This window comes from Sphaeroforma arctica (genome assembly GCF_001186125.1).
Source record: "Sphaeroforma arctica JP610 unplaced genomic scaffold supercont1.1416, whole genome shotgun sequence".
Classification (NCBI taxonomy): Eukaryota; class Ichthyosporea; order Ichthyophonida; genus Sphaeroforma; species Sphaeroforma arctica.
In genome coordinates this window covers 1-11,319 of record NW_014039142.1, presented here as the reverse complement: position 1 = coordinate 11,319, position 11,319 = coordinate 1, and the positions used below count along the sequence as shown (strand labels likewise).

Sequence of the window (11,319 nt, the reverse complement as noted above, 5' to 3'; positions counted from 1 at the left end):
AAACTCACAAACACACACACACACACAGACATACATTCACACACACACACACACAGACATACATTACACACACACACACACACACACATATATATATGTATATATATATATATATAATTTTCATCTATGACCCGCATGTTACCACGTGATTGAAATCGCATTATTGCCTTTTTCTAAATGAATCGCACGATGTACAGTGGTGAAGGGGAGCCACATCTTACTGAAAAAATTGTAGGGTGTCCATTGGAATGTGGGAATGTGTACTGTTCCAAAAAGTGCCGCGATGCCGACCAAAACGAGCACGGCCACTCTCTGTTGTGCGTAGGGCAAATAGACTCTCTTGATCATCCCTTGTACCAATTCAAGGTTCATTCGCTGACAACACAGGTAAGTTAGTAGTCATATGTACTGTAGGAGTGCATATACACATGTGCATGCCTCACCCTCATAAGGCACGTATATTCATATGAGACGTACAAGGTATTCGTGGGTATGCATTTTTCTGTATTTAAAACTACACGTTGTTTTGCATCTTTGTTGATACTCTACCTTTATATAGATCAATACATTCCGAAGACCCCGGGAAACTGTTCTGAGTCTACTGGAGATTGAGCACAGTGAGTGATATATGTAGTGATTTCTATTATCAGTACAAGTCTGCGCTTGTACGTTGGGTCCATAGCGCCTACGACGTTCAATTTCTCTATAGCAAACGTACAATGAATACTATATCTGCCAGCTCTCGTGTTGAATCTCCTTCATGAATCCTATCGTACAACTCTGAGTATAGACGAGCTCGCCCTACACCTCGATTATATACCGAACGTTCTCCATATCAACATACACAGGAGGAATTCCTATTAGCAGCCAAGGCACTGGCCGTGATGATGGGTGTGCTATGGGCAGCTGACGAAGATGAGCAAGGCGGCACTCTCGCGCAGAGTCTGTTGAAACCCTACGCACACTTCCAGTCGGGCGTTTGGTGGGACTTAGCTGGTGTGTGCTGGATTTGGCTTGTCCGTCTACGCTTACTGTGCGTTGTAAGGTTCTACTGGCTTAGGCATATATTAAATACGTATTTTCTCGAGCATATGTACGACTTGGTACCTACCGGTAGACCCCGTTCTATCAAGAATACAATGAGGAAATACACCACTCGAAGTGACTCGGCAATAACTGTGTGTGTATCAGATTCACGACTGGTACGGTTTGTCTTGTTCACCATCCTGAAATAAATGCCATCTCAATTGCACACTGCCACACCGACAGGCGGACAAGAAATGGCGGGAGTTCTGCAAGCCCAGGCAACCGAAGCCTTCCAGCTGCTACAGGCTGCCTGGAGTGACCTGGGCCACTTACCAGAGAACACACATGGTATCATGTCCATGGACACCTTCAATCGCCTACTGTCCATCTTCCACCTGAACAATGTGGGAGTGAGGCGAGTGTCGCCGATTAGTCGGTATATGAAGGTATGTCGAACGGGTGTGTGGTCAGGGGTTATAGGCATGTGGGTTTGGGTCTATACGCAACGGTAGGTGTGCACACACGCATGGCGGTGGAGGCTGACGTAGTCGGGGCTCTCAATGGGCTGTGTCTTCTGGGCTCTTTGTGGTTGAGTTTTTTAATGTGCGTGTGGAGGAAGGGTGTGAAAACTGTGTGTGTGGGTGATGGGTGTGTATAGCGGAGATGATGTGAATTCGCAAACACCATTGGATTGTGTACAGATGTGAGAGCACAGAATGAATGCACTATCCAACACCCCCTACTCACACTCTAAAATCAATATCTCAGGGTATAACACACTCTAAATCAATAACTTAGGATATAACACACTCTAAATCAATATCTCAGGATATACCACTCCCACTCCTTTGTCTGTGTTTATTCTTTCTTATATGGTTAGCAAACATTCTGTGGCAAAGCTATCAGACGTGATGGTGTAGGATGAGATAGGCTATACGCCAATGTTGGATGTGGTTATCTGATCTATAAATAGAACTTTCGAGGTGCTTCGTTGGCATCTGTAGCTACTTATTTGGTACATTCAGATCACAGCAGAACTATTGACTGGAAAGTGCGGTACATTGTAATCGATATGTCTGTGGCACACATGGACTCTACGTATAGTCTGTATCTAAGTGACTTTTCGGTTGCTACACACCAGTAGCAACATATCTATATATTCTACCAGATGCCACCCTTCTACCTGTACCGAAACAAGTCTCTTGTATACTACGAACAGATAGCATCACAGCTATCAGACGCGGCAACCCAAGACGAGATATTTGATACGTTGATGTCACACGTGGACCCTATTCTGATGGGGGACGGGTGTGACGACAGCGACTGTGACGACAGCGACTGTGACGACCGGGAGAGCGAGAGTGAGAGTGAGAGCGAGGGGGAAGCCTCGAGTGAAAGCGGGATGGAAAGCGGGACCACAAGCAAGCCCGAGATACCGGACAACAGCGGTACAGATAGTGCGATTGAGCCGAGTGCTTGTAACGACGCTAATGACGGAGACGTAGAAGAAGAAGAAGAAGAACAACAACAACAACAACAACAACAACAAGGAGAAGAAGGAGAAGAAGAAGATGATGATGATGAAGAAGAAGAGGAAGTGACGGCTGCGATGACACTGGGCGATTGGGGAGATGCGGACATCGAGGCGGGCGAGAGTCTGTTCCCAATGTTCGATGGGTGTGGACTGTTCCCTCTGATATCTGCCATTAACCATTCGTGTGAGGTAGGGTTGGTGTGGGATAGGTGGTGTGTGCGCCTGGTTGTTGTCTGGAAAAAAGCGTGTCTGTTGTGGGGTATAGCTTGTTTGTGAGGCCGTTCTACGGACAGAGTCCTCTGACATCTGCCATTAACCATTCGTGCGCGGTGAGAGATTGCCGTATGTGTCTGTGTGCACCCACCTCATCTGAACTCTGAACTGAACGCCTGTCGGTTGTGTTGTGAACCTATCATGTTCTATCGCAAGTCGTCTTCGCATCGGATGTGTCTGTGTGCACCCACCTCACCTGAAACTGAACGCCTGTCGGTTGTGTTGTGTATCTATCATGTTCTATCACAAGTCGTCGTCGCATCGTATGTGTCTGTGTGCACCCACCTCACCTGAACTCTAAACTGGACGCCTGTGTGTTGTGTTGTGTATCTGTCATGTTCTATCGCAAGTCGTCTTCGCATGTTTGACAGGTGCAGACAGTTGACTCTGACGTCGGTCATTAACTACTTCTCGTGCGAGATAGGTCTACCTGCCGGAGGGTGTGGCTGTGGGTGTCCCGCTAATTGGGTGCGGGGTTGTTGCCTTGTCGCATGTGTGGGTGTGCATGCTCAGTGTAAAGGCGGTGTTTAAATCTAAGTGCGGTGCTTATTCAAGCATTATCTGTGATTGTCTTATTTTCTTTCTTTCTTTCTTTCTTCAGCCCAACTGTAAGGTTACGTACGGTACCACCGGACGCGGCAAACTCGCACTCGAGCTGCGGAGCTTGTGTTCTATAAATAGCGATACGGAGATCACTATCAGCTACACAGCAACAGATCTGCCTGCCGAAGAACGACAGGAAATACTGGGCAAGTACGGGTTCAGGTGTAATTGTACTAAGTGTCAACGAGGCGATTAGAATGTGCTATAATTAATAAAATACCATTCGTCTATATTTATGCCTCTGCTAACTATGACAATACATCCAAAATAAACAAGTATTATATCATTTTAATTTGTACAGTATGCCTCGTTTGTGACAAGATATGTAATATAAGTAACACACGAATACCATTTCGCTATAGTTATACCTGTGATTTGTGATGACGATAGCAAAGGTCTAGAGCCGTACAAGCTAATGAGCGGTTGTAGACTCTTTATGTACAGATGCACATAAGTACGGGCGTATATAACTCCAATCAATAGCTCAGCCTGCGATGCCATCGGCCCTCAAGCGATACGACCACCTGCAATAATACTTTCATCCGCATGAAGACGACTAGCTTCTATACCATTCTAAAAAATACAATAACAGGCCCAACCAAGTGTCAGCGTATGTACTTAAAGAGTCTAGCATGTGTGAGCTCATATGCACTTTATCATCAGCCACCATGCCTAAGTTTGATTGGCCGGTGACGTTAAAGTGCTGCAGTTTTGGCGTTGCACGTAGAAGTGCCTCGCTTCCAGAGGGTTAACCTAAGTTGTACCTGCTCTGGCTACATTTCATCTATCATTTGTCCTTGTGATTCATTAATTCCAAGTCTACGCTTAATTGAGCACCTTTCAATTTAAAATATGACATCTTAAAACAACGCTTTCAGGAATGTAATTGGCATCGGGGTTGATGTGGTAGTGTGCTACTGTGAAATCATTCATCATTCGTGGATTGCTTGTGATACCACGGGTGTCACCTGCCCAGAGAAAGATATTGAAGGTTATGGTCTTTTGAAACAGTATTTATAACTAACAAAACCCATTATAGTGTAGGTTAATGTTAATATGTACTTGCACGTATAACTGTTCAGGTTATTAGCAACATACGTCTGTTGGCATCTACCCTCGTGTATATTTACCTGTTTTTAAAAGCGATTGATTTATATGTAATAGCCACATGAGTTGAGTGCACTCGTTAGAGAGAGAGAGTGCAGTACAGTACAGTAAATACAAAATTTCGGCATTTCATTCGTTTATCATTTTGGCGGAAAATAGATGTATTATGATGACTAAGTTTTGGAATTTGCGCGGGCTGAACTACAATTTAATTTGAAACAATTGGCTTAAAACCCAAAACCCTGACTTTGCTTTCTGTTCAGCACTACACTGGGCTGTGCACAGCGGAGTGAATACAGGACTTCACCAGGGGATAGATATTGTATTTTAAAATGAGTTCACCAACAATAATACATATTAAAACAACAAACGTCACGCATTCATATAGATATAGGTATAGTAGCTATAGGTAACAGTGTAACAGTGTGCTATATATCATACATATGTATACATATAGATATATATATATATATATATATATATATATGTATAGATGATAGTGCTACTGACTTTGTGGTTTTAGATTCCATCGATGGGTGTTGTATTATATTATCAACAACACAAGCCTTCACATGTCAATAACTCTGAGTGCAAACAAGTCACTGGCATCGAAAATACAGTGAATTAAATCAGCACATCAGATTACTACACTCAGCGCATACTTCCAATTCGCACAGTATTATCACTGTACTTGGAAACAGTCCATGGATACGAGACTATAGTGACTTATCTCATATCTGTGGAAAAACCATCGCAGCAAGTGCGAGCGATCATATCATATATACTTCTCACAACCCCTACATAAACTAGGCAACGGTCAAATATAGAGTCACTTATAAACAAACAGAAACACACTAAGGTCAACACCTCACACCTCACATCTCACAATGGACTTGTTCGAAGACAACATACAGTTGCGTCGCCGTCGGTCGAAGGCGAGCGCAGCGCACTATGTGGGCTATGTGGATGACGAAGAGAGTGCTGTGTCCATCATGAAGAAGTTTGAAGAGCTCGATAGGATCAAGGCTGTGATCAAGTATGTGTAACAATGCGGGTGGTTTGGATATATGTGAGGTAATGGAGGTTGTTGATGTACGCGATCTGTTGCTCGGTGCATCGGGTGGGCTATTGAGTGGTGAAGAAAGTGCCGGGTGGATTAAGAAGTAGTTTGGATCGCTCGACAAGATTGATACTGTGATCAAGTATATTCGTACTTCATATGTGTGGCCCCTCTGAGTAGGTGGATTGGTGTTAATGTATGCGCACAATCACAGTAGATTCATTCCCGCAGATGTGCTGTATCTATATTTTGAACTCATAATTAATTGTTCATTAAGCTGCGCCTGGAGCGGATCTGAAAGCCACTCAGTGTATAGAATTGATCAGTGTCGCTAAGGCCAAAGATATCACTGTGTCATTGTATGAGTGTGTCTGTATTTGATACAATATAAGTACGATATATTTGTTTATATCTTCTCAGGCTTTTAGTTGTGAAGTACACACGGCACGTGCATCAATGTGTGTGCATGTCTTAACGTGCACCTCTGACTAACATTTACGTGTGATGGTACTTGATCACATACATATGTACATTTAATTCAGATATGCGAGCACACCCACACCTATATATGGGTACCTGTATCTGTAAGTGCTTATACAAACGGAGCCGTGTCGGAGCATACTCGTCGAGAGATGTGATTGTGGCTCTATTTGATTTAGTGTGATGATTAATCACCAAATGAATTATTTGGAGGTGTTTTCACTTCTCACCATGAATGTGCCATGATTACAAACCCCACGTGGTCTTATGTACGTGGAGGTTTTAGCTCCTGTGATGTTTGTATCTTTGGCGTGACTGGCCCATGCAGCTGATGGAATACTGAGGAAAATGCCACAGGTCAAACGTTTTGCAAACGGCTTGTTTGGTCTGGCCAAGTGTCAACACTTATTAGCTCACATCCACTATATTAGTAGTACAAATTAACCTGAATGTTCCATGTGTAATTCATTGGATATGCGCGTGGGATAGTGCTGCAGGGTATAGTTTACGAGCGGTCACAATGTTTAGTATGTATTGTTGGTATGACACGCACCTAGTGTCAGAGTGCTATGGGTATGTTATCGTACTCTCACGCTGTCATCCTGGGTATTCAAAAAAGCAGGCGTGCTATGGATTTGACTTGAATACAAAGTCTACTGCTGGCACCTTATGGTGTATGTATATATTTATCAGAATAACACCGCTTTTTGGTGTATTTATATCAGCATAACACCGCTTTTTGGTATATTTATATCAGAATAACACCGCTTTTTGGTATATATATACATATATATCATAATAACGCTATGGCTGAAATGAGGCGTGTGCTGTGGGAGTGTTGTGTAGTGAAAGATCTCGAAAGCCAACACGAAATGTTTTATACCTGCGCAGGGAGACGGCGCCCGAATTGCCAAATAAGGGTAAGAATGCAGCGAAGGAGACAGACGATTTGCTCACACAAGAACAACTGGAAGAGGTCTTCAAGCGCACGTCGATGTTCTCCGCCCGATCGCTACAAAGTATGTTATACACACTGTATTTAAGAAGTTATAAAAAACCAGGTTTATATCGAGGTTTATCCCGGGTATGTACCGCATTGAATACTTGTATATGTATCGGCGTATCCCGGGTCGTACCACCAGCATTCATTCGAAGTAAGCGTGTTCTAGGCGGAGCTGTGGCGTTGTTCTATACCGTCGATGTTCCAGGTAGTTGTTGTGGTGGTTTGGTGGCCCTGGGGAGTGTAGCCACCAGATTATAGAATGGATTCTTTATACTCGCGCGACGAAAAGGGACGTGTTTAAACCACAGTTAGAACTTCACTCAAGAATACACCCTACATATACGACATGTATATTGTATATGTAGGTACACAATAGGTTTGTATGGTGCTATGATTTTGATACACTATATTAACAGTATAGCAAGGTGAAGAACCGCCCGCTCATGTCACAGCAGCGACGCACTTTAGCGGCAGTAAGGTCTGGGGTTTGTCTACGCCATCCTACGTTATATTATATACTCAAGCGTCTAGAGTTTTGGACTTGTATATAGTTAGATATACTATCTGTAGGTACATACATATACACGGAATCAGCGAATACTGAATACTAGCTGATTTAGACGATAGAACGGATTGGCAGCAAAGTCTATCAGTGCACACACAAACTAGAAACTACGGGGCCACAAGTCGTTACTAAATATTGCGATACATGCATATGTTGCTATACATGTGCGTATGAATTCACACACATGTGCTTATGGTGTATGCATGTCTCGGTGTCTGCTATCATACATGTGAGTGTAAATCCACACACATGGGTTTATGGTGCACGTATGTCTCTATGTCCACTGTCATACATGTGTGTATAATTCTATACACATGTGCTTATTGTGAATGCATGTCTCAAAGTTCTGTAGGGCCCACATACGATTCACAACCTACAACGCCCCATTTTGCGATAGGAATCTACTCTTGTAGAGATCTACATAGACATAGGCGTTTATGTTTGCACACATCTCAATTAGGTGTGTACATTTCTCGTGACCCGCAGACGGGCTTTATATGCATGTACCAATCCGTTTCCACTCACCTGCGACCACTGCACCGCTGTATAGATGGCCAACGAAGACCACAATATCAAATGGAAGAGCTGAATGAGTGGCAGGACAGCCTGTTCATGCGGGATCGAAGTGATGACGAGTATGACGCCTCATGGAGTGATGATGACGAACTGTGGGAGACTCACCCCGCAAAGAAACCAAGGAAAGTGCGCACCGCCGGAGCCAAAGTACCTAAGGTATATATACCGGGGATAGGATAGCGTTGAGTATGATTTGTTCACCCTGTCTGTGAAGTGTGTTAGTATGTTTGATTTGAAGCGGGTGGGGAGTTGTTGTGTGTAGGACAATACTTCACCCACATCGTTGTACGGTCATTCCATCCACGCCACAAATTACGAGGGTAGTAGCAGACATACCATATAACAGACAGGGCAGGATGATTAACAGTGACAGACAGACACTATTCCAATCATTCACACGTGTTGAGAGGTCAGGAGGGTGTGTGGAGACGGCAGCATGCGTTGGTCAGTGGATACTGCGCTGGGGTATTGCCGGTACCTCTGTAGCGGTGGGGAAAAGTGGGCATCCCCCGGCCACACTCAGAGCACTATAACATCGCTCTCACTCACGTACACGCACATACCCGCTAGATACATGGCTGAAGGTCACACGCACTCGCATACTACTCAGATGTATGAGACGAGGACGGGCCCGTACTTGGTCTCACATATATGACAATACGACACGCACACACACACGCACCCAAACTTCACAGATATGTCTATGTGACTCTTATACACCCGTAGACCATTGGAGGAATGACAATAGGGTGTGCACGCTCACAGAGCCTTTACACGTGCGGTCAATAGGAGAGCACGCTCACATAAGCATCACAAGGCCGCACACTGCCACATACCCGTGTATAGCCATACGACACTCGCACTCACATATCCTGCACACGTACGACAATCGGACACGCACACTCACATATCGATCACTAATCTGCCCGCAGGCCAAAGCTGCAGCTGCGCGCGAATCCACCACAACCAGCGGGTACGGGTCGGGTGTGCGCAAGCGGTCCAACTGGGACGATCCCGAAAGGTGCTTAAACGATCCCTGTAAGCCTACCTACGTGAGGATACCTCTGCCAATGAATGCTGCATGGGCTGGGTCGTGGAGGCTGCTGTCCGATATGGCCCCTAAATATGACCTGCCCTGTTCAGAGTATGTTGTGTTGCAGTGCTGTGGGTGTGCTCGGTTGATGGAGGCTCCTGTCAGCTATGTCCCCTACATATGACCTGCCCTGTTCAGAGTATGTTGGGTTGCAGTGCTGTGTGTGTGCTCGGTTGATGGAGGCTGCTGTCAGCTATGTTCCCTACATATGACCTGCCCTGTTCAGAGTATGTTAGGTTGCAGTGCTGTGTGTGTGCTCTGTTGATGGAGGCTGCTGTCAGCTATGTCCCCTACATATGACCTGCCCTGTTCAGAGTATGTTGGGTTGCAGTACTGTGTGTGTGCTCTGTTGATGGAGGCTGCTGTCAGCTATGTCCCCACATATGACCTGCCCTGTTCAGAGTATGTTGGGTTGCAGTGCTGTTTGTGTGCTCGGTTGTATGCTGGAGAATGGGTTGCGTAGGTATAGTTCCGCCTTTGTGTGGAAGCACCTACGTGGTATCACTGCCTCTGAATGCCGCAAGGGGTGGGTTCTAGTGGTTACTGTCAGATATGGCTCTCAAATTTGAGCTGCCCTGTCTAGAGTACGTTGTATGTTTCGTATGGTTGAGAGGATGTGTACTGAGGAACGGGTGGAGTATGTATGGGTAGACACGGGAGAACACACACACTTGTGGGTGTTCTTGGCTTTGAATGCGAAATGGGCTGTGCCTTACTGTTTACCTTTAAACATAGTCTCTGCATATGGCCTGTGACGCTCAGTTTACATTGAGTTATATGTAAAAGTTGGAGAGAGAGGGAGGGGGGGGGGGGGGAGGGGAGTGGTCGGAAACTGGACTGGTTATACATTGATCCTCGTTGTACATGCGTATGCGTGATGTGCCACGGCCTGTGTATCGCACATGGAATAAACACGAAGGATCATTGCCAGAAATGGTCTATCAGCAGTAGGTGGCGACGCTTATTATAGCATAGTAGGGTGCTCTTTAGCTTATTATAGTGTAGTAAGGTTCTCTTTAGCTTTTTAGTTTAGCAAGGTGCTTTTAGTCTCGCTACACAATCAAGCTTGAGGTAGGGTGCACGGCTCTTATGATGTTGAGCCATTGCCAGCGGTCGATATGGCACACTTCCGCGAAACGCAAACACAAACAACCCACTCACAATCTGTATACAAACACGCTTCATACACAAGCCCAATCTTCGCGTGCGTAGGCTAAACACGTGCTAAACGTTCGACAAATAAACGGGTATTTGATTCTTATCGCCACACGCCATCAAACACGTGCGAAACGTTCGACAAATAAACGTTTATTTGGTTCCTATCTCCACACGCCTTCAGATACCATGAAGTGAATCTCCAAACAACGGATGTGGCGGAGCTAGTCCAGAGAGAAGACTTCCAGTGCATCTACATGGATCCACCTCTGTGCACACTCGGCGAGGAACCGAGGCCTGGCGATATAACCATGGCGCAATTGGTAAGCTATGCGTGTGGTGCATGCGGTACCGGCGTATGGTTCATCGGGGTAGTGAGAGAGTATGTCAAGGAGTCAATCATGAGACAAGCGGTGAGCGTGTGTGGGTGTGTACCATGATAGGGTTTGAGGGTTTAGGGTTTATGGTTTATACTACACGGTGTTGTATCTGCGTACAGTCGTGAATGTACGACGTAGTAGGTACATCACTTTATTCGATCTTCGCGCAAGCAAACAGGTATCCTCTCCCGCCAAACCTCCGTCTGCTTTAGGGTTATAGGGTTTAGCACAACCACACAATGCCATTTCTCCCGTGTGTTTGCATCGACGTTCGTCGTTCAACCTCTCCGTGGCTTGGGTTTGCTTCCACCAGCGCATAGTTTGTTTTGCTCTGACATCATCTGATGAGGTTTCCCTACCGCATACTATCAATGAACACTTATTTTACTAGCAACTACTCATATGCCTCCCTCGTACCCGCTTGTTTGTCCGAGTCTTTCGGATCCTCCATTCACATCGCACTT

The 11,319-nt window shown here is 45.2% G+C and overlaps 2 protein-coding genes across 2 annotated transcripts; both read left to right on the top strand.

The window, feature by feature from the left end:
* Positions 1-189: 189 nt before the first annotated feature.
* On the top strand, positions 190-3,632 carry SARC_10855 (hypothetical protein; the record flags this gene model as incomplete). Its single annotated transcript, XM_014295079.1, has 5 exons — positions 190-387; positions 849-996; positions 1,270-1,472; positions 2,195-2,749; positions 3,435-3,632. 5 exons carry the CDS (start codon positions 190-192, stop codon positions 3,630-3,632), a joined length of 1,302 nt encoding a protein of 433 aa, XP_014150554.1.
* A 1,286-nt stretch (positions 3,633-4,918) lies between these two features.
* Positions 4,919-10,915, top strand: SARC_10854 (hypothetical protein; the record flags this gene model as incomplete). Its single annotated transcript, XM_014295078.1, has 5 exons — positions 4,919-5,579; positions 6,975-7,102; positions 8,202-8,383; positions 9,160-9,371; positions 10,660-10,915. Exons 1-5 carry the CDS (start codon positions 5,431-5,433, stop codon positions 10,913-10,915), a joined length of 927 nt encoding a protein of 308 aa, XP_014150553.1. The 5' UTR covers positions 4,919-5,430.
* Between the last annotated feature and the right edge of the window lie 404 nt (positions 10,916-11,319).